Source organism: Corylus avellana, chromosome 9 (genome assembly GCF_965113065.1).
Source record: "Corylus avellana chromosome 9, dhCorAvel1.hap1.2, whole genome shotgun sequence".
In the NCBI taxonomy this organism is placed as follows: Eukaryota; Viridiplantae; Streptophyta; class Magnoliopsida; order Fagales; family Betulaceae; genus Corylus; species Corylus avellana.
This window is the reverse complement of record NC_142498.1, coordinates 11,436,177-11,460,470: the sequence shown is the minus strand read 5'-3', so window position 1 is coordinate 11,460,470 and position 24,294 is coordinate 11,436,177. Positions and strand designations below refer to the sequence as shown.

At 36.6% G+C, this 24,294-nt stretch overlaps 1 protein-coding gene across 1 annotated transcript; it reads right to left on the bottom strand.

Annotated features, from left to right (window-relative positions):
• Nucleotides 1-61: 61 nt before the first annotated feature.
• On the bottom strand, nt 62-9,363 carry HB-8 (homeobox-leucine zipper protein ATHB-8). Its single transcript, XM_059604052.2, has 19 exons — nt 9,005-9,363; nt 8,672-8,899; nt 8,417-8,576; nt 7,956-8,056; nt 7,768-7,858; nt 7,229-7,324; nt 7,039-7,152; nt 6,862-6,945; nt 6,588-6,743; nt 6,423-6,497; nt 6,200-6,306; nt 5,922-6,114; nt 5,072-5,257; nt 4,806-4,886; nt 4,158-4,292; nt 3,731-4,056; nt 2,959-3,058; nt 972-1,121; nt 62-418 (listed from the first exon to the last, which is right to left on the bottom strand). The coding sequence occupies exons 2-19, from the start codon at nt 8,887-8,889 to the stop codon at nt 272-274; spliced, it is 2,520 nt and encodes an 839-aa protein (XP_059460035.2). The 5' UTR covers nt 8,890-8,899; nt 9,005-9,363; the 3' UTR covers nt 62-271.
• Between the last annotated feature and the right edge of the window lie 14,931 nt (nt 9,364-24,294).

Below are 24,294 nucleotides of genomic sequence, written 5' to 3'. Positions count from 1 at the left end.
GCCAAAGGTAATTAAATAAAGATCATTACAAGCAGTGATGTCGCATCCAAGATTTAGCTCAGCCACTGAACATCAAGATATATATATATATATAGCATGAAGAAAAATCTAGGATAACCAAAAATGGGACCCCGGATGCCTTTCGGTGCAGCATGCTCATAACAGCATAAAAGGCATTTTTGGGTTCTCCAAACCAAAAGGACAAAAAGAAGAGAATGTGTTTGTTTTAATCTATACTTTCTCTACATCCTATGTTGTTGCCAAGGTTGTTTCAGACAAAAGACCAGTTGATGAACATGAAGCAGATACAGTGAGCATTCTCCTCTTCATTCAACACCTTCCACGCCACTGCTCTCTCAAACGAGACTGGCCTCCCCATGCTAGACAAGCAAATACCACCTTGAAGACACATAAAACCCTGCTCCCAAGGCCAAACAAAAAAGAACATCTCCAATTTTAGTAACAACACTTCAACTGGTTTACCAAGAGTAAATATAATCTATGCAGAATGCATTTTCTTAAACATCTAGCTGTTTACTTTTTCTTTAGGTCCATCATATGTTTCCCAATGATGCCAGTTTGGTATATATATCAATGGTTTTCTTCAGGATTTTTAATCCACAGCTAAAACGATTTACTTACATCCCTCTTCTTCTATTGTCCACATATTGTCCTATTCCCTAAGATCGTGTCGGTTTACTCATTTGTTTCTCAAGGTGGTTCCTATAAGATCGTGCCGGTTTGCTTAACAAGACACAGAAAAACATTAAAGCCTCCAATTTCATTTTTCAGGAAATTCTTCTCTATGTTTTCTGCTTTCTATCTCCCCTACAGTTTGAAGCTTTATTTTTTCATACATTATCATTTATTTTGAATTTTTGTTGAAATAATTCTGGCTTTTGGTGATTTATTTAGTAATTAGAGAAGAACCTCTTTTCCATATTTTCTCAGCGGATTTCAAAGCACTCTACCTGCTGCATTATCTGTGGGAACTCTGAGCAAAGGGTTTTCCTTCCATTGTCATCAAAAATCTTTTCCAAAGCGATGTCTTGAAGTGCAACCAAGGTTGTCTCAAGCATGTCAAGACCTGCCTGATTGGCAAATGTAAAAACTGGCAGTGCCTGCAAAAATTTACAAAATTAATTACAATTCTTGTGTATCAACAAAGAGAAAGAAGAAGAATAAGAATTAGATTAAACATCAACACAATTTCTTTTTTTATTTGTAACAAAGTATAACACAATTACATAAAGGAAGAAGAGAAATAATTCTAAAAGACATAAAGATTGACGATCCGCATAACATAAATGGTTTATTAGGTGGTTGAGACTAAACTTTGTGACTGAATAAGAATATGAGCTGGTGGGAAGAGATTATTATTATTATTAGATTTTAGAAACAAACTGCTAGAGAGGCAAAGAAAAGCAGCAATTTCATAAAGCAAAGAACAGTCTAAGATATCCTCATGATTCCAAGACCATGAATTTTGCAAGATTACACTTAAACTTGAATGTGAAAACACATAAATTTCATATTATTCTTTTGTGCAAGTTTCATTTAGACTATAGTGCGTAAGGCATTTATGAATCATAAAAGAAGACTAAAGTTTCAAATCATAAATCTACCATTCATGACATTCCCAACTTAAATAACAAATAATACAAAAGTACAAAATCAATAATCAGCAAAAACATAATCATTATCCAAAATGTTGTCAACATCAATTACTCAAGAGATAATTTGGTTCATCTTCATATGGTATCCATCTCTCAAAGATTATATGCTGCTTTGGCCCAAAGAGAATTAATATAAGATATATCAGTAGTTATAGAAGCAGCTATTTAACGGAAATTTTAAAGTACTTAAATAAACCACCAGGCACAAAATAATTCAATTTAGCTCCTAAGCCTAAAAGGGGATAGAGAAATTCTAACGCCAACTCAAAATTTCAATATTTTGAAAAATTAATGGGGCTACCATTTATAAAGTGTCAAGAGGGCAACTTCATATGCTCTTGTAGGAGCTAGCCTTCAATAAATACATCTAGCACCACTTTCTATCTATGTACTAGAAAAACTTGCATTGGACCACTTCTCCAAGATTTTGATGCTAAATTCCAAAGAATTAGCTCAGAAAGGCACTACAGTTTCAATTATGTATTTCCTCATAGCTTATGTTCTTAACACTTGAGATCAAATTCTAGTGGAAGTTCACACCATAAGTTCCTTCAAGGTTTGCTACACATTCTGGCAGGCAGAGTGTACCAACAACAGACTCTTTAATTTAACGTCCAGGTAATCCATCAATAATAAATCATTAATTATTCCAAAAATATTAAAGGTGAGTCTAATCATTTAATATATTATTCTTGCACATTAAATCACCAATGTCTCAATGCTTAAACTGATAAGAAAAAGTGAAGCTAATCATTTGATTAATATTCGTAACACTCTTCGTCACATGTGAGTTCATATTCCCTTTCAATAAGTTGGTCCAGCACAAGGGCGGAACTAGAATGTTTAGTTTGGGGGGGGGGGCAAAATTTATAAAAAAAAAATCTTAAGGGGGGCAAAAGTTAATTTTTAAAGGTATATTTTAAAAAAATAATAATAATTTTTTGGGGACCACCCTATGGGCAAAGGGGTGGTTCCACCCCTGGTCCAACATGTGAAATATTTAAATAGGTATAGTGTAGAGTTAAGGTTCAAACTTGGGAACATTGTTCTAATACCATGATAAATCACAGATCCTAAGATTTTAAGCTAAGAGGAAAGAGTTTAGTCATTTAATTAACAACTTAACAATCAAAAAGAATTATTGAAGAGTTAATGATCTTTTGTGAAAGAAAAAGCACAGAAATTGTACTAAAGAGCGAATGCAAAATTTGAGTATAGACAAAGAAAGGGAAACTTTTCAGATTCATAAGAAAATAAAAATTAAGAAAAAAAAAAAAAAAACCTTTAAAGAGCAGCACATGATTGCATCCGAATGATGCCAAAGAGTTTTGAGAATGGATTCACTTCCTTCACTTTTAAGTAGTTCAGCCCCTAGATAGCACCTGTAAATAAGATAACACTTAATATACACTGGCCTTGTTTCCCATTTTCAGAATTAGAAAAAATTGGCAAAGGGATCTGGGAAAAGACCCACTTAAGGCGACCTTCAGCCTCACTACTAAACATGTTAAAATTTAAAGTAAGATAAAGAAAAATATTCATATCAGAATTATCATAAACTGATAAACAAAGCCAAGCACTCTGACGAGTCACGGCCAAACTGAATATACAGAACAGCATAATTTGTATGTAATACATAATTATCCGAACCAATAAAAGATGAAAAAATGGACTATATATTAAAAGCTAACCTTTTGTTTTCAAGAAAAAGTCTGAGAAAAATATTGCAAATTTTGTCTATCTAGTATTTTTAAATAAACAGCAAGTCTTCAGCTTTTAAAGCAAGGATCAAAAGTTGAAGTTCTTTGAGAAATAAAAGATTTTAAGTTCTTGATTTCATATAACTAAAATCAGTTTCTTTCCAAGAAATGTAACCAGAATGTATGTCCAGTTATTAGTATATGCTAATTATTGTTATTACAGCTAAACTACCTGTTCATGAATGATATGGTATAACATCAGTCCAAAACTCCATAGAAAACTAGCAATTAGTCTTGGTCCAGAACTTCAGAGAATGAGGTATTTGAATGCATAATAAAAGTTAATTGACACACCTATAGCTGTGACAGATCCAACGGGCAAGTGTGTGAGCCTCAGGAGTGCCAGGTGGTGACCGAAAACCAGTATGAGGACCAAAACAAGAAGGAGAGAGCGCCAATGCCACCCTCTGCACAGATGCTATAATACTCCGCACATACTGTCTAGCCATGGCTGCTACATTGTCTTGAAGGTGGATTTCAAATGGGAACTGGAATGCTATTGTCATTACAGATTTGGTGCTACCAGAGTGACCAGAATTTTCACCTGATGCTCTGTTTCCAGCAGGTCCAACTTCAAGAGCAGAGGCAAGGTCAAGTGTACGGTTTGGACTTGAGGAGTCCTGCATTATTTTTAAATGAATATACAAACTCAAACAAAATGGAAAAAGGAAAGTCATAAAATAAAAGACAACAGATTATATCGTATGAGATAAATGCTTACAATTCCAGAATCAAGGGGAATAATGCGGAAACCAGAAGGTATAATAGGTGCATCATCAGAAAAAGAGGCATCAATGGGAGCAAAGATGAGTTCAGCAGAGGTGCCAACAGCATTCTCATCCACTCCACTACAAAGCTGAGGATAAATGCAACCACAAAGAATTTAATCAGCATTTATTATAGTCCAGAAGCATTCAATAACATAACTATGAGTTCAAAATATTTAAAAACAAAAGAATTAAGCCTAACTGTGTAGCCATACATTTTTCAAAAGAGAATGAGATCTAACTTCCTAGTCCAAGTGGGTTATAGATGTTACCATCAGCAAGATGTTCGAGACTCGAGTCTGGAATTTCATCAGCAAATCAAGGCCAAAACCTAATATTCAATTCTAAACCCTTCCTTGTTTTAGGAAGTAAAAGGCAAAGCAGAAACCTTTGACACAGAGACTTATTCTAGAGCTATTACATGGATGGTGAACAGCTTCCACATTGATAATATTCTAACAATACTACTCTTCTAATCAATTAAAAAAAAAAAGGCAAACTTTAACAAGGACAATGAAATTGAACTATTGTGAGTTGGAAGCAATCTGCTAAATGATAATAATATAGAGAAAATTGATAAATCAAAGAAACATAGTACTCACTTGCAAGAGGAAGATGTCACCAGCCATAATCATGTCATCCCGATAGTGGCCCATGCTTTCAAGCTTAATGACCTCCATAAACTGTTTTTAAAAAACCAAAGATCATCAATCGGAAAGGAATTAGGATAATAGCAAATCATTATAATCCACATTAACAACTCCAAAAAAAAAAAAAAAAAAAAACAGTTTTTACTTCTCTTTTTTTCTTTTTTCAGAGATGAAGGGTGATAATATTAGTGACTGTAATTTAATACTGATTCACTTGCCTCTTCATGTTCAATTGTGTGAGCCAACGGAAGAATAACTTGACCCCCAAAACTTCCAGCTCGAATTCCTGGTAAGTTACTAGGACCAGCTTTAATAGCAGCAGCTGAGTAAGCATCAATACTGCTGTCTGCCCACTCCGATCGGTGTTCTCGGAGAAATCTAATAAGTATTGCAGGAGGCACATTCTACAAGAATAGAAAGAAAGTAAGAGTCAGAACTAATAAACGGAAGGTGATGAACTGTGTGTTGCCTCTGAGGCATGTCCTTAAGATTGACATTGAAATTCCCCTATATTAGTCAACATAATGCAGACCAGATACTCGATTATTAAAGCCATTGATTTTTGAGGTTTTAACAACTACATTTGCAACTTAGGTTACTAATTGGCTGCCTAAACCATTGTTTACCAAACTCCTATACCTATGGCAGTGTCTTAAGAATGTCTAAAGTGTTTAACCAGGGCCATGAAGTCCTTTCTTAGAGCTTAAATCCACTCTCACTTGCACCTCACACTCCATCCCCAGAAACACATAGTTCAAAAAAAGAATTGAGATTCAAATGGCCATTCTTCATGATTTCCCTCATATGCCAATCATACTTAATTCAATGGGATGCTAAGAAATAAAAAACTTCTCACCGGAAAGAAATTTTGCTTGAGCAACTTTAGTTGGACTTCTACATTCAAAAAACCTTATCCACTAAGCAATATAGATATTTTTAGATAATACTATATTTCTTACCCTAAGGTGTCTTTGGTTTAAGCTCATGACATTAAATAAGAAAAAGTTGTTTTTTAGTTTAAGTTTCAGCAAATTGCTCGCTGTTTCAATATCCATATGAAATCCTTACTTGTAATAACATGGATGCTTTGGCACATAGAACTGCATTGCTCATAGATGGAAATCCATTGGAATAGGAAAGATTTCCACCCATCATCTTGGCTGGAGATGAGTTCACAAGAATGGTAACATCATCAATGCCATCACTTTCTAACACAGACCAGCCCTCATCTGTAAGCCCATTAACTGCTTCATTAAACCCCCTGCAAATTAGAGTTTGTTAGATTACCAAAGATCAAAGTCAATTCATTATTCCAAGGAACAATTTGAATAAAAAAATTAACTTACTTGCTCAATCTCTGGCTAAGTGCACGTAGAGCTGCAGGTCTCCTCCCCCAACCAGTGACATTTGGCTGAGAAACTTCTTGAGAGATATGCCTCAAATGGCGTAATGCCTGAAAAAAATGACAAGATTGTATCAGAGGACAAGATCTTTGAAGTCACAGTTCCAACACCCCCTCCCCCCTCCCCCCTACCCCTCCTATTCATGAGATGGAAGAAAAAGTATTACCGCCATCGTTGTCTTCTGAGCAAGTAGTGTTGATGACTCGTACAGCGGGCGCAACACCTCAGGTACACTCCAAGGCTAGTTTAAGCAAACAGCAAGCCAAACTATTAAGTAAGTCATGCAAAGAAACGAGTTTTATTCAGCATATAAAGCAAGAAATTTACACACCTCTAAATCCATATGATCAACAATATGAATAATTGATCCACCCCCTTCACAAGGTCTAATCAGATACCCACTTGGTAGCATTTCTGCTCTCACGAATTGTTGCACCGAAGGCATGCTCGGACCATTCTGAGTGTTGTTAAGTGATCTTTCACAGACCTAATATGCACCACACAATCATAATAGTACCTTAGCAAGTTACAAGGGTAAGTCATGGGAAAAATAAGAAAACACCATGATTAATGGTACTTGTACAGAAGAAGTAGAAGTCACATACCACAAGACTACCATCCTCCAAAACAGATGTGTAGCGCAGCAACCAGAAGTCACGAGCTGGTGCCAAAGTTGTAGGTGCATACAGCTAAATGAAGAAAATGAAATCCAAAAGTCTGTAAAGCAAATCCATAAAATCTACTAAATCAGAAACAATAGCGAAAAACATACTAGCACCTACCTGCATGTAAAGCAGTTCAATGGTTCCACCATTTCCAGTGGACAATGCATTTAGAACATCCACAGCTCGGCAACCACGGAACCATGAACGCCGATCTTTGAGAATTTCGGCTACCTGTATAAAATGTAGTCAGTTAATCTTTCCCAGAATCTCCAACTGGAATAGTATTTCTAAAACCAAGAAAACTTACTCTTGTAGGTTCAAGACCAACAAGGCCGCATGCTCGTGCTGCCACTCCAGCGCAACCATGAGAAATAGCAACGATTCCAATGGAATCCGGACCAGGCTGCCAGATTAAAGAGATTAAATAAGGAGCAGGAATTTGAGACTACTTGTTAATTGGAAGAGTTTTCAGCAATGGTCAAAGTTAGCCTAGCCTACATTGGAGGAAGGACAAACAGAAATCATAGAAGATGAGGGATATCTAATATGGACTCTCTAGCCCGCCAGGGAACAAATTATCCTGTTTGGATCCTGATTCAAAAGAAAGCTAGGATGAATACTTCCTTTCTTTTTCTACTTGATCATAATTATAAAAATGCAAGACAAAGAAAGATTTTGTAGAATAAACTAGATGGGTTACAAAGGGGAATTTTAATGAATAAAAGATTTGGATATGCAAGACTTTGCTTAGAAGATCAGAAAAGGTATTTAAACTGTTTCTGTTCATTTTTCTTCACAGTGAAAAAGAATAATTGGAACAATGATAGCAAAGTGAGCAGTAGTAACCTTCATCCCAGGCATTTGGACCCACTCCACAGCAGTTCCAGTGGCCTTCGAAAGAAACTCTGCTAAAGTTTCCTCTGCAATGGACATAAGTCTACAAAACATGCAACACAATCGCATAATAAGCCATAAAACCCACAAGGCAATTGCAAAGCACTAGAAGGGAAAATGAAAAAACTTGAAACACTAACCCTGCAGGGCTAGCATCCCTTGGCGGATGCTGAGGAGTCAAATGGTGTTGACCACTCGTCACCACCGACTCACAACTTGTGTCTGTGGTGGCAAGGGTCGCCTGCAAGACACGGAAACACGATAATACAAAGTTATGTTGGAAGTTCTACATGAAACTTTACACTTTCTTTGGCTGCTTCTGTTTCTTAAAATTATTGTTTTTGTCTTTTATTTTCACTTCTTATAAACAAGAAACATTAACAACACTTTTTCAAAACAAAAAAAACAAAAAACAAAAAAACAAAAAACAAAAAACAAAAACAAAACAAAAAAACAAAAAAAACAAAAACAAAAACAAAACAAAACAAAACAAAATTTAAGTGATGAATCTCATTTTCTGAGCACATCTCTTGTAGTTTTTTAAACCGTCTAAATTTAAATGAGAGGAAGTGAAATTAAATCCGATTATACAAGTCCCTACATTTTGTGAGTGTTGGCGGAAAAAACTGTTCTCATACACCAGCTGTGACACCTGCTTCTGCAGGCGATCATTTTCCTCCATTAAAAGTTTATTCATCGCCGTCAGCTTTCTGTTCACGGCTTGTAGGCGTGACGCCTCTTTTCGCTGCTTCTCCCTACATCTGTACAAACACAGAAACATGTGTATAAAAAAAAGGTAAGAAAAACTCGATTACCTGCAGAGAAAATGCAGGAAAAAGAAACAAAAAATCAGAACCTTCGGTTCTGGAACCAAACTTTGATCTGTTTAGGCTCGATGTTGGAGAGAATGGGGCACTCCCTTATAAGCTGTTGCCGGCGCATGGAGCTGGGTTTGGGGCAATCATGGTAGAGCCTTTCGAGCGCCTCAACTTGCTCTGGCGTGTACCGCACGTATTTACCGTTATCCATTGCATCCTTACTGCTATCCTTGCACCCTGAGCTCACCGCCATCATCCCGCCCACTCTTCATATATATATATATTAACCACCACAAAATTAGAGAAAAATCAAAACCCATTAATCAAAAGAAGAAGAAAAAGAAAACCCACTTCACAAAGAACAGGCTTACCGTGTGTGGCTTCGGCTAGGAGAAATCAAGAGGAGGTTTGGGGAGCCATTGGAGGTTATAGTGCGCACAGAAGCTTGCTACAGAGTTTTCACTGGCGCTTTTTGTTAGTAGTTTGTTTGTATTTGGAGAAAAAAGGAGATAGAGATTTGAGTGGGGAATATCTTGGGATGGATCGGGAAGGTTAAAAGAGAAACCCCAAATACCAGACAGAATGAGAATAAGCAGAGAGCTGCATTTTTGTTTTCACATCATTGTTTTCTTAGCGTATGCTGCTGTACCTTTTGCTGCTGCTGCTGTTGGCTGCCTCCTTTGCTTTTTTATTTTCAACTGCTTTGTTTGTTTTCGCACTTTCCAACACTTGATGAAACTCACTCTCTCTCTCTCTTTCTCTCGTGAATGTGATGGAACGGACACAAAATGCGATCCAGACTCCCCCGGTTCCAAGCGCGTGGGTTATGTGAGCGTGTTGGACGGCTATGACCCACCAGACCTCTCTCCACTCGGCTATGCTACTTTTCACTCCTTCCTTCTTTACAAATACCACTTTTCAATTTTCTTATATTTTCTAATTTATTAAATCTAACGTACCTAATCTTTTATATCTATACACATACAAAGTTTGGTAAAGTTTGAGAGTTGTTTTAAGTTTTGAAGAACAAGATTAAAGAGAGATTGGACGAGATGTGATTGGAATGTAAGAAAACGGAGGTTAAAAGACTACAAAAAAATTCAAATCAAGTGTCACGTTTGAACATACTCAAACCTTGTTTGAACAAAATAGTTAAGAATAACGAAATACGCGATTAAAACGTGAATGCATGCTTGAAATTGAAGGATTGAAGATGAAGTTTAAGATTATTTCCTAAATAGTAGAGCTCTTCAAGCGTAAGAAATGAAATCCTACAATATCTCTCTCTTAATTTCTCTCTCTCTCACTCTAGGATTTTCAGAGGTTAGAGACGACCAAAAGGTTTTGGACCAAAGAGTAAATATATAATCATCACGTGAACGAACAACAGCGCAAAGATGTCTAATTTTATTTGCATGTAACTGCCTATCGAATGTTCGTTCTTTGAGTCGAACGTCCATTGCCTTAGGGTTTTAATTGAATCATCGATGGTAGCATGAATGTTTGGTACTCAAACGACCCTAAAATTATTAAATCATTTTAACATCTTTTGTGGAACACAATTTTCTAAGTGCTTTGTATGTGAAAATCCATCATGTTTGTGAAAACCTTATGTATTTTTGTACACATTGTTTGTGATCAAATTTGTCACATGTGTTAGGGATATTTCCCGTCCCTAGACCAGATGAGGAATGAACAAACTTGGGCCGAAAAACCAACCCAAACAATTAGTCTAATTTCCGGGTATTATTCTTTCGAATGAATTGACCCTCCGAGCATCCAATGCCCAGAACCATAAGCAATTTTTTAGGTTGGTTTTTCAGCCCAAGTTCATTCATTCCTCTTCTGGTCCAGGGACAGGAACTATCCCTACTAGTTACCCCCCAATACCCTTTATCCGAGGTACTCGGGTAATGGGAATTTTATACATTTCCCGAAGATAACATTATAGTGCTTTGGTTGTTGAGTCAAGCTGCCGAAGTGATGATTACAGTTCTAAAAGACGCTTGAGGAATGACTGGTGGTAATTAGTGTTGCTTGAGAAATGCACCCGACTCTTGTCACATGTTAGATATTGGTTGACCTTTTTAAGGCGGTCCTCGGGTTTCCGTGTTGCCATCCGAACTTTCAGGACACGTGCCATCCTTCCTTCTTTTTTTTCTGCCCAGGCTCATCTTTCGAGGATTTATTAAAAATCTTATATGTTGTTCATGATTACCTCCATGTGTCATCTTTCCGGTGGTCTATCTATTCATGCTTCCCAGTTACATAGGCTCGTGCTTTCACTTTTGCGACATGTCAGTTTTCTAGTGGATATCGGATTTAGGTTTCCAAGAAATAGCCCAAACATCATACTAGTTGTCTCGTCCACCGTTCTTCATCATTTTGTTCTTTAAACGCGACAGTTCCCCTTCCCGAGAGCCTTTTCTATAAATACCCTCTTATTTTCTTCTTCAATCCATTCATTTTCGACTTTTGCCTTAGCTTTCTCTCAACTTCCCCCTTTTTTTTCTATCAGAATCCTCCGTCCCTTCTAAAATTTGTCTCTTTCTAACTAGTTGTTACCTTTCGGCGAAATTTTCAGCAACACCAACCCATCTGCTGAGGAAATCCGACTAACTGATGTAGGGGTTGCTTTTGTCGGTGATGTCCCCGCTGTCGAAGAGGTCCTGGTCAACTTGGAAGCCATTGGCAAATATAGATCTGTCCTTACCCCGGCCATTGAGGGAGTTTTCATAAACAACTACGGTATCCCTTCTTCGATGGTGCTCCACTTTCCCACATCGACAACAGGACTGCTGGAAGGTCCTGAGGATGTTTGCGTCTACGAGCATATGCTCAAGATCGGGCTACGCTTCCCCCTCCCGAGGATTGCTCGGAAATTACTTTGCTACATTAGGTTAGCCCCTTTTCAGATCGTGCCCAACGGATGACACTTTCTCTTGGCTTGCTACCTTCTATGGCCCAAGATCAACCTCAGTCTTGAAATGTCAGTGGCGGAATTTTTGAATGTCTACCGGCCACGGCCTTGCAAGGAGGTGCCCGGGGTTTGGTCATTCACTGCCCAGGAGAAGCTTCAGGTCATAGCTTTTGGGGGTGCCTTCTCCAACAACAAAGACTGGCACAAAGAGTTCTTCTTTGTCTCCAGGGATTGGGAATGCCTTCCATCTGAAGATCTACCTCAAGAATTGAGGGTTCCAAGGACATGGTTTCCTTTGCTCAAAGATGGTAAGTTGCTGCACATTCCCGGTTATTTATATTTCTTCTTCTTTCTTGGCTTATTTTTGCCTTTCCCTGTCGTGGTGGAAGCAACTCCATCTTTGAATAGGCTTCAACACAACTGTGTGACGAATATGCACACATATTCTTGCCTTCACAAGAACGCTTGCTAGATGTTTTTCGAAGTCATTGTCACTGATCAAGCCCTTCGAGACCAACTGGAATATACAATCCCAGAGAATAAAATCATTTTGGACAAGCGAGGCAAACCAAAGAAGGGTTCAAAGGCTAGCACGGGTTCCTCAGACCCAGTTGTACCCGCAGAGCCTGAGGCGGGTGAAGCTTCTGTGCCCAAGAAGAAGAAGAAGAAGAAGGCTCCAGCGAGTGAGGCCATCCCAGTTCCGCCTCTTGACTTGGTGTCACCGGTTCCCTCACCACGATCTCCCCCTCTAAGAGTTCCAGAATCACCTCCTCGTGCATTTTCTCCACTTGTGGAGAATCCAGTTATCTTTCCTCCACCGTCAGAGAAAATGGTCGCTCCATCTTCACCACCAATGCATCAACCAAGTGTTCAAGCTGCTAGAGAAGATCCGGGAGTGAATCCTACAGAAACTAGATATTTTCCAACCAAAAAAAGGCAAGCAGAGAGGGCCCAGACCCCGGTGGCCGCTTCTTCAAAGAGGCACAAAACTGAAAATGATGCAGCTAACAAAGTTGCTAACACAATCAAGGGAATGTCCAAATCTTACCTGCCTCTTGCGTATATCCTTCCGTTTAAGAGTATTCCGGACGTGACTCTGCTGATGATAGTTTATAGCGTCGATTCTGATTTTTTCGAGGATGAAGGTAATCCTCCAAAAACTCCCGCCCCTGATTCCCGGGAAGATTCTCCGGGATTAACTCCTTCTGCTGCCGAGAAACAGGCTAGTCCAACTTCAGGTTCCCGAACTAAGGTCCCGAGAGCTACTTCTTCAAGTGACGAGGCACAGGTTGATCGAATACCCAAGGCTCATCCTTCTTCCGGGTGTCCACATCAATCTCCTTACTCGACTTCTACTTATAGGTGCAAGGTTGCCATCAAGTCTCTTGGGGATGACCTTTTGGGACACGAGGTAACCTTTGAGGAACTCCAGGAGGCGAAGGAGGCCTTGGAGACTTCTTAGAAGGTTGAGGAGGACCTGGAGGCCCGGATGTCATAGGTGACTAAAGAGAATGTGGTGGTCAACCTTCTGCTCAAGGACTCTCGGAAGGATTGTGGTCGATTCATGAAGAAGTACCGGCGCTGGAAGGCTAAGGCACTTCTGCCTTGGTCCCGATTGTCACAGCTTTCCTTTGTGCCTTGGCCCCGAGAGACGGCTTGGACCCGAGGATTCCAATGGCGTTTCGAAAATTATAGAACCCTGGTACTGAACCTTGGACATTTTTGCTTCAATGTTGAGACCGTAACCAAGGATAGTTTTCCGATTCCTCGTGAAGCCATCAATGAGTTTGCCCAGATGGTACTTGATCAGATGCCTCACATTCCCGAGTTCAACGCGTATGGTTCTTCCTTGGTCATCCCAAACTTGCCTCCAATTCCTTTAGACTCTGATTCATCTGAGGATGAGGATGAAAGCATTCTCGCCCCTAGACCATACGAGAAATGAACAAACTTGGGCCACAAAACCAGCCCAAACAATTGGTCATGGTTCTGGGCATTGGATGCTCGGAGGGTCAATTCATCCGGGAGAATAATACCTGAAAATTTGACTACATCCTAGGACAGAGATAAGCGCATACAATGGCCCAAAAGTCAACCCGCCCAGGAAGCGAGGCCATTTACATTCGAGAATATTCACCCAGGCTATGGATACTCGAGACAAAACCGACAGTTGGGTGGGTATTTCGATAAAGGAATAAAAATCATCTTTAGGAAATTATTAAAACATAAATCACACTGGCCTATGTAACACGCGTGATAGTGGTCCCCCCCCCAAACTAATTCTTCCCCTTTATTCCATTTACCCCTTATGGTTATTTTATTAACCCTAGACTTAGTTGTACTATCTATTAAATAGGGAAAAAATCACTTTATCCCCATGAAGTTTTATATGTTTTTCAATTTGAATTTCAATGTTTGAAAATTTGCAATGTACACCCATAATGTATCAAAAATTTGCAATTGAGACCGTTCATTACTAATTTCCGTCTAAGTGGATGAAAATCATCCCACGCGCGTCTCATATGGGATTTTTATGCCTTTTCTTCCAATTTTATCCTGATTAAAGATATCAAAATTACGTGATTACCCTCATTTAAACCCAAAGGCTTTTTTTTTTTCACTCACGTATTGCTCCTTCTCCTTTCACTCCAACACCCACACACCACACACCTGAAGCACAACAACAAGAAGAAAGTTCCAGAACTCTCGTGCTCCCAGCCTAGCGATAGCGACGAACTCGTGGAGATTTCTTCGATAGCATCCTCTTCAACTGTTGTCGTGTGTGTGTCGAAGATGATGCTGTCGAAGAAATCTCCATGAGTTCGTCGTTGTCGTTGGGCTGGGAGCACGAGAGTTCTTGAACTTTCTTCTCGTTGTCGTGCTTCAGGTGTGTGGTGTGTGGGTGTTGGAATGAAAAATGAGGAGCAGTACGTGAGTGAAAAAAAAAAAAAAAAAAAAAAAAGCCTTTGGGTTTAAAGGAGGGTAATCATGTAATTTCGATATCTTTATTGAGAGCAAAATTGGAACAGAAGGAATAAAAATCCCACATGAAACGCGCGTGGGATGATTTTCATCCACTTAGACAGAAATTAGTAACGAATGGTCTCAATTGCAAATTTTTGAAACATTATGGGGGTATATTGTAAATTTTTAAATATTGGGGTTCAAATTAAATAACACCTGAAACTTCAATAGGGTAAAGTGAATTTTTCCCTATTAAATAAATAGGTTAATGGGTAATGAGTGGGAAAATGCTACATTTGGGCATAGAAAGAAGGCTATAAAGAGGGGAAAGAAGAGTGGAGAAGGTGCGGCAAAAAAGAGAGAAAAGAAAGAGATAGAAAGAACATGGAAAAGTTGGAATGGTATTTTTGTTTTAATCTTGTGAATATTTGAAGAATATCATAACACGTGATATCTAGTGGAAGTAGGCTTATTTTGGGCCGAACCACTCTAATTCTTGTGTTGTGTTTGATTAGTGTTCTTATCATCATTTACATTCCATAACCCTATCAACTTAAAGGTCGGTTCAGGCCCATCTCGAAAGCCCAAATCCACAAGAAAGTATGCAGTGACCCACCATACAGAGACTGCTTCGAGGCCTTTTTTTGCATACGACCAAAAATTGCATCAATAGTTTGAGATATTTCTTATCCCTGGACCAAACAAGGAATGAACGAACTTAGGCCGAAAAACTAGCCGAAACAATTGGTCATGGTTCCGAGTATTGGATGCTTGGACGGTCAATTCATATGGGAGAATAATACCTGAAAATTAGACTACATCCTAGGGTAGAGATAAGCATATACAATGGCCTAGGAGACAACCTGCCTGGGAAGCGAGACCATTTACATTCGAGAATATTCACCTAGGCTATGGATACTCGGAACAAAACTAACAGCTGAGTGGGTATTCTGACAAAGGAATAAAATTCATCATTAGGGAATTATTAAAACATAAATCACACTGGCCTATGTAACATGCGTGATAGAGGTCCTCCCCACTAATTCTTCCCCTTTATTCCATTTACCCCTAGGGTTATTTTATTTACCCTAAACTTTGTTGTATTATCTATTAAATCTATAGGTTAATACGTAATAAGCTGGAAAATGCTACATCCGGGCACAGGAAGAAGGCTATAAAGAGGGGAAATAAGAGTGGAGAAGAGGCGACCAAAAAAAGAGAAAAGAAAGAGCTAGAAAGAACATGGAAGAGCTGGAATGGTATTTTTATTGTAATCTTGTCAATATTTGAAGAATATCATAACACGTGATATCTAGTGGAAGTAGGCTTATGTTGGGTTGAACCACTCTAATTCTTGTGTTGTGTTTGATCACTGTTCTTATCATCATTTACATTCCATAACACTGTCAACTTAAAGGTCAATTCAGGCCCATCACGAAAGCTCAAATTCGCAAGACAGCGTGCAGTGACCCACCATATGGAGATTGCTTCGGGACCTTTTATGAATACGATCGAAAATTGCACCAACAGTTGGGGATGTTTCCCGTCCTTAGACCAGACGAGGAATGAACGAACTTGGGCCGAAAAACCAGCCCAAACAATTGGTCATGGTTTCGGGCATTGGATGCCCAAAGAATCAATTCATCCGGGAGAATAATACCCAAAAATTAGACTACATCCTAGGACATAGATAAGCGTATACAATGACCCGGGAATCAACCCGGCCGGAAATCGAGACCATTTACATTCGAGAATATTCACTGTTAAGTGCTAAAATATTCATATTTTCAGCCCTTAACTTACATGATTTAATCCTTTGGTTTTAATTAATTAGGCCATTTTAATTCATTTTTGTGTTTTCTATACTTTTGTAGGCTTTTGGAAGAAATTGAAGTAAAATTGGAAGATTTGGGCTCAAAGAGAGAAAATGAGAAAAGTTAGAGCCCCTGACAGTGCTGACACTGCGATCGATCGCAGGTCCCCTACGATCGAACTACGATCGAACGCAGTACCAGAGAAGACAAAGTGTGAAGCAGCCATGTGCGATCGAGCGCACACGGGTTGCGATCGATCGCACCCGTGCGCAGAGGACATATCAAGTGGCGGCCAGAATGCTAATATTTCCATATTAGGGTTTTCCAACTCCCAATTGTAATAGGTTTTGAAACCCTACGAAATTCCTAGGTTTACTAGTTTGTCAAGGACTTCTAAAGCCTATAAATAGACCCTTAAGCCTCTAGAATAGGTATGCTTTGGGAAGGAGAAGAATTAGAGCTCTTCAAGTTCAAGTTTTGAGTTTATTCTTTTCCTTTCTTTTCTTTTCTTTTATTTTATGAAGATGTTTAACATCAACTTTATGTGTAACTAATTTAATTAGTAGGGCTAGATTGAAGCCCTAGTTATGTTTTGTTAATAATCAATATTGGCGCATTTGTAATGATCCTGTTATGATGTTTAACTTGATTAATACCTAGTTTCATGAATTCCTCATATGTGTGTGCCTGATCAACATGTGCATGTAGTTAAATCAATTTGGATGACTAAGTCTTGGGTATAACATAAGTAACAAAAGAAATCCACACCGGGTTCTTGGATTAATCAACATGGGGAACCGGGAGTAGACACCTATGCCCTAGGTCTCATGTGTTTGTCGATTTCCACAGTTTTAGGCTTTCTTAAAAAACAACTTAGTAGACACCCATACTAAATCCTTTAAGAAAGAAAAGAATTAGAGTAGACACTCGTGCCGTGCCTAATTCATTACTTAGGGAAATCAATAGCTTAAGGAGTAGACACCAATGCCCTTAGGTTGACAAACATTAAATATTTATATCATGATCAAAATATTGGCATATTGATATATTAGCTAAATATAATTAGTGGTGAATATCAAAGCCCTATCTTTTTATCATTATCAACTTAAATTCAATCTTTTGTTTTATTTTACTTTGAGAATTGATTTTAGACAAGGTTCAGCAATCCTCGTGGGAATGACCTCGTATTTTCACACTATACTACTATGTTGACCTCATGCATTTGCGGGTAAAACATCTAGTTATTTGCCTATTAATTTAAGTAGGTAATTGTGAACAACATTCACCTAGACTATGGATACCCGGGACAAAACCGACAGTTGGGTGGGTATTCTGACAAAGGAATAAAAGTCATCATTAGGGACTTATTAAAACATAAATCGCATCGGCCTATGTAACACGCGTGATAGAGGGTCCCGCCCTCCCTCCCCCCCCTCCCTGATTCTTCCCCTTTATTCCATTTAACCCCTGAGTTATTTTATTAACCTTAGTATTAGTTGTATTATCTATTAAATAAATAAGTTAAAGGGTAATGAGCTGAAAAAGGCTACATCCGGGCACATGAAGAAAGCTATAAAGAGGGCAAAGAAGAGTGGAGAAGGTGCAGCCAAAAAAAGAGAAAAGAAATAAAATGGAAGAGTTGGAATGGTATTTTTGTTGTAATCTTGTCAATATTTGAAGAATATCATAACATGTGATATCTAGTGGAAGTAGGCTAATTTTGGGCTGAACTACTCTAATTCTTATATTGTGTTGGATCAGTGTTCTTATCATCATTTACATTCCATAACCTTATCAACTTAAAGGTCGATTCAGGCCCATCTCGAAAGCCAAAATCCGTAAGAAAGCGTGCAGTGACCCACCATACGGAGACTGCTTCGGAACATTTTTTTGCATACAACTGAAAATTGCACCAACAACATGTATTTGTTAGTGTCTATAAATAGGCATGTATTTGTATTTGAAAAGAGAAGAGAAAACTTATTTTGAAAAATGCAATTGAGTTGACTCTTTCACTCCTCAATCTTGGTCTCTCCTCCTAAAAAAGAATATGTTATTAACTCAAAACTTATTCATTTTGTTTGCTTGTTTGATTCCTGCATGCTTTAAGGGTCTTTACCTTGTTTCTCATCTTTATCTCTTGATTTTTAGAATCTAAGTTTGCATTCATCATGTTTTGCATATTGTTAGGGTTACAAATTCTAGGGGTGAAAAGGCTAGTGGTTATTAACCGTAAACTAACCAATAACAGCTAACCACACTAACGGCTAACCACTTTTAAAGGTGGTTAGAAAAAACCGTTAACCGCCAGGCGCACGCGCGCGCACACACACATATATATACATGAAATGACATCGTTTTTGTGTTTATATATATATATATATATAAACAATGTCGTATGTAGTAGAGTATTATCGTATTATAATAGAAACGACATCATTTTCGTTTTTTTATTTTATTTTTTTTATCTTTTATTTTTAAAAGTGGTTTGCAGTTAATATCCTAATAACAGCTAACTGCCAGTTAATACCGTATTTTTTTTTTTAAAAAAAAAGGGGTTAGTGGATTTTACAAACCGCATTTTCACCAATAACAAATTCAACTTGGGGATTTTAGGATATTTGTTTTTCTCCACCTTGAGTTTGTGTTTTATTGGCATTACATTCTAGGACATATTAGATGCATTAGGTTTCCATATTGACATTGTCTTAGCTTGTTGGCTTTGTGTGTCTCATTGTGGTTTATGTTTGAACTTCTATCAGCATTCATTCAAGTTTAAAACATGTTTCATGAGTTCTCATTCATGGACCATCTCATTTACGCGCATTCCTCATAGGATTTATAAGTAACAAATCCTTGATCTGAATATGTGTTTAGTTTGTTCGCAAATGTGTACCCTCTTGGCTTGTGCATCACTATTGTATTTTGGTTTGAGATTGTGCATGGAGATTTATTCATTATGTATTTATGTGTACATTCATCAGTGAGCATATATATGTGTGTTCCTTAAGGAATTTAATTTTTGACATTGCATATCATGTTTGACGAAATGTCCCAAAGACTTTTTCTATCAAGTATGTTGTTAATCTTTAGTAGATTTACATCTTTTTATGCTTCCATGATTTTTGGACTAGCAACTCTCTCTGTTGTAGGCATTTAAGTCAGATTTTAGTACTCCTTGGGCTTCATTTACCTATCGCCTTGGTCATTCATACACTTGCCTTACTTTATGTATAACAAGTGTTTGACAAAATGCACAGGGTAGAGGGAAGGGTGTCGAAAGGAATTAAACGCCCCCCTCAACCTCCATTTTTTTTTTTTTTTTTCCCACTCTTGGTAGAATTCCCTTGTATGCCTTGGTTGCCTATCTTCAGCCACTCATCAGGGGCAATCGACATTACCAACAATTCAGCAAAGAATAAGGAAAACGACGAGCCTCAAAATTTTGCTTTATTGCTTATGATTTCTATGTTTTATGTTTTCAAATTTAGGTTAAAAGAATAAGGAAGACAATGAGTTCAAGCGTTTTATTTTAATTTTTATTTTACCAAAATGTATCGTTTAAACAATTTAAATCAATCAAACGAAGCTTTTTACACATAAAAACGTTTCACTGATGCCACTGGCCCCGACCCTCTTCTCCACCTTGACTTTCTAGTTTCTTCTCAACTAAAACTAACGTCTACTTAAATATATCATCATGAGTTGTGGGCTGAGGGAGTTTCGCTTTCTTTTTTTTCTTTTGTAAGTGAGGTGGTTTGTTTTGGTTTACACATAATTAAATATAGGATACACCCCTCTCAAACTACAACACAATTGACAATATTCTGAAAACTTTTTAATTGCGACAATATCTCCGTAAACTACCAAAAATTGTCAATGTTTCCCCTAAGTCCAATAAAAAGACAAAAATGATCATAAATATTTGTCAATAAGACAAAAATACCCTTACAAAAAAAAAACGATTTTTAAAAAAATAAAAAATAAAAAATTTACATTCCTTTTTCATTTTTAGTTTTAGTTTTTTTTTTTTTTTTTTTTAAATTAATTTTATTAATAGTATTTTCGTCGTTGTGAGGGACATTGCCAATTTTTTGTAGTTGGAGGAAGACATTGCTACAATTGAAAGTTTGGGGAGACATTGTCAATTAGATGGTAGTTTGAGGTATGTAGACTTCCCCTTAAATATAATTTCTTTTTATTGAAAAGTTTTAGGTATGTAATAAAATTTTTACACTGATTTATTTTTAAATTTATTATTAAATAATAAAAATATTTATATAAGCTTTTATATTTCGATTGCTCTTTTAAATTAATTATTTATGAGTAATATATAATTTTTATTACATATTTTAATTATATGATATATTGTATACCCGAGATTATATACCAAATCTAAATAGCATATCTAAAAAAGAACTTTTTCCATCAAAATCATTAATTTTTTTTAATATTTTAATTAATTATTGTAAATTTATAAATTTATACCTTTTTTTGTTTTGTTTTGAGGTTTATAAATTTATACCCTAATAACATCAAATAAGTGGGCAAAGATTCTTACTTGAGCATAACTTTTTCTTTATTATAGAATTCTATTTTGCTTCCCAAGCAAGGATGTTGGACTACTTTTCAAACTATAGAAATAAATAAATACCAATGAGTCTATATATTTCTATGAGAAATGTTATTTAGTCTTATTGGGTTAGTGATTTTAAAAAGTGTAATTTAAATAGGGTAAATATTTTATAAATCCCTGAGTTAACGCCCCAAAACAGAAAACTCACTGAACTTTTTTTTTTTTTTATTTTTGAATTTTTACTCTTTGGGTTAATCGAAAAGTCAAATTAACTCATACCGTTACATTTTTCCCCAAATTTTTAATGCCCATTAGTCCCAACTAAGCGCATCGTTTTTTCATGTCAGCATATTATTTTTATTAATTTAATTTAAAAATTAAATCTTTAAAAAAAAAATTGAAGGGGTGGCTTTCTGGCCTTCTAGCCACCCCTTCATTTTTTTTTTTTAAATTAAATTAATATACTAACGTGGCAAAATGGTGCGTTTAGTTAGAATTGACGGACGTTAAACATTTGGGGGAAAAATGTAACGGTAGTGGTTAATTTTCTTTTTTGATTGACCAGAGAGTAAAAATTCGAGAAAAAAAAAGTTAAGGAAGTTTTCTATTTTGGTACACTGACTCAAGAATTTATAAGATATATACCCATTTAAATGCTAGGAGTACCAAATCTTTTACCAAACTGATGTGTAACTCATCCATTGATGTCCGTTGCATTTCTCTTAATTAATTGTTTTGTTCCTCTCCAATAAATGAGTTATACATTAGTTTGGTAAGACACTCTTAGTAAAAGATTTGGTACATCTAGCATTCCTTTTTAAATATAACGATTTTAAAATATGCGATTTGAAAACGTGATTTTTAGTTCTCTAAATTATCACTCTACCATTAACATAAACATCACATTTTCTGGCCGTTGATTCACGGGAGGAATGGATTGATTGGTTGGTGATATGATATATCGAGCGCAATTAAAAGCAAAACCTCCATTTTATTCATTTTGTTTTCAGAAAGATTTTTCTCAAGGTGGATTACCAATATGGTGAATCCCACTTACCAAAATGGTTTGTCGTTTTCTCAGTTCACACCCTCCATTGAATTCCAAAATCTGTCCATTGATTATGGACAAGATAACCCTGTAAAAAAAGTTGGAAGCTTAGTTGATTTTAAAAATCATAGTTTAGTCTTTAAAATTGTATATCTTCAAAAAAAAAGCATTACATGCGATTTGAAAACGTAGATTTTATATGTTTTCAATTCGCAATTTTTAAAAAACTAAATCTCAAACAAAATCATTTTTTACAATTTAATTCAAAATCGTACTTTTTGTCTATAAAATCGCAATTTCAAAAGTAACATTAATATTCTTTCATCATTTTCTTATTGTTCTTCAACCTCATCTCTTAAAAATTAACCACTGAATTTATAAGACCAACGTAAGTTACGGTAAATTGCATTTCTCTATTTCTATTCACTCTAATTAAGTTCAATTGATAGAAAACTTTAATTGAAAACTAAGCACATGGAATTCGATGTCAATTGTCAAAAGTATCTTACCAAACTTGTCACGAACACTAACTAACGTTAACACATTTCAAATCATAATTTTTTTATTGTTAATAAATAAATTTATTTTAGCATACATATAATAATTATTTATTTTTTGAAAATATTATATACACTCGCATTTTGATGATGTTTATGTAGCTCATTGTAAAGTGACCAATGTTTCATTTGTTTTAGCATAAAATGGTATAATTTCGATCGGTGAAATCGTTAATTTTGATTTTTTATTTAAAAACATAAAAATAAGATTGAAAATTATGAAAAACTTCACTTATCACCTCAGATTTTTTGTCACTTTTATTTTAAAAAATTGTTAATTTAGGATAACAAAATTTGTAATGCCAACCATGCATTCCGTTCTTATGCTTTTAAATGGGGGTTGGTGCTCAGAGAAAATGCAACTAGCTAGGTTTATCTCCAACTTTGAGTGGTGTTGGAAAAACAAGTATACTTTTAGGTCTACATTAGCAAATTTTGCATATATTGGTCCAAAAGTTGTATTTTATTTGACCAAGTATTTAGTGTTCGCACTAAAGAAGGGAAAATGAGGGAGAAAAAAAAAAAAAATTTCTTCCAAAACATTTTACACGAAGACAACCATAAGCCAAGTTTAATTTTCACGTTGTCTCAAACAGAGCATTTGACACTGCAATTTCAAACTAAATCGTAGAAATTTGATCGTTTAAGATTGGGTTCAGGCAATTTGGTGCTTTTTTGACAACGCAAAGATAAAATTGCGATTTTAAAGACCGAACAACGATTTCACCAAATGATTAACTACAATTTTAAATCAAAAACCAAAATATACCCTTTAACTATTAAAGGGGCAAGATGTCTTGAAAATCATAATGAAGTATTTTGATAAATTCAATATGGATGTTTGAAGAATTCAGCTAGGGAATAGGATGATTAAGTAAAAGTCAGCATATGCCGAACTTTGGTAACCCTAAATTATAATTATACAAGACCGTAGCAAATGGGTACACCCCACCTTTAAAACGAATTTGGAAGAGTGAATAGGGGGGTGGTCAATATTTTTGATAATTTTCCAAAAAAGATAATAAAGTCAATGCAACGTCGTCTTCATAAAAAACTTAGACCCATCTTTAATTGGTTCAAAAGCATCAATGGCAGACCAACTATGGTGGACTTTGATTCTTGGAGGTTCCGCATCCGAAGATGGACCCAACACACACTTATTATTTTAATTCAAATCATACCCTAGTCTTTTTATTATTAATCCCCTAATTAATCTGCCTTCAAAGATAAGGTGCCACGTCAATGGCCTAACTCTAAAGAAAAAGTTTTTTTTTTTTTTTTTTTTTTTTTTAATAGTAAAAGAATTTGTCAACAGCGGTGACAAAAGTGGTGGTTACACATACCCGGCCACTGGCGCCAGTAGCATAGAAAAGCGTGCCACCAGCAACATTTATTTTTAATTTCTCACGCTTTTCTTTTGGCTGTGACAGGATTGGTTTGCGAAGCGTGAGGTGGACGCTAGCAGACCATATCTTGTTGTGGTTCCCACGTGTGGCCCCCGCACGCGTGAAGTTGCGCCTCTGCTTTACAACGTGATCCTCGCCACCCACCCAGATGTGCTCTGATTTTTTTATAACTTCTTTCCTCCCAACTTTTTTTTTTTAAATTTATTTTGGCTCTCCTTGGCATTAGACAGGCCAGTTGGATTAGGGGTTCTGGACCACCACGGTAAATAACTCTATCCGAGCATTTTCGGTAGCTATCTTAAAGCTAAAAATCACAAAAACTCGCATACAACAGCATTCCTATATATTATGATTGCTACAGTTGAATCTAATACAT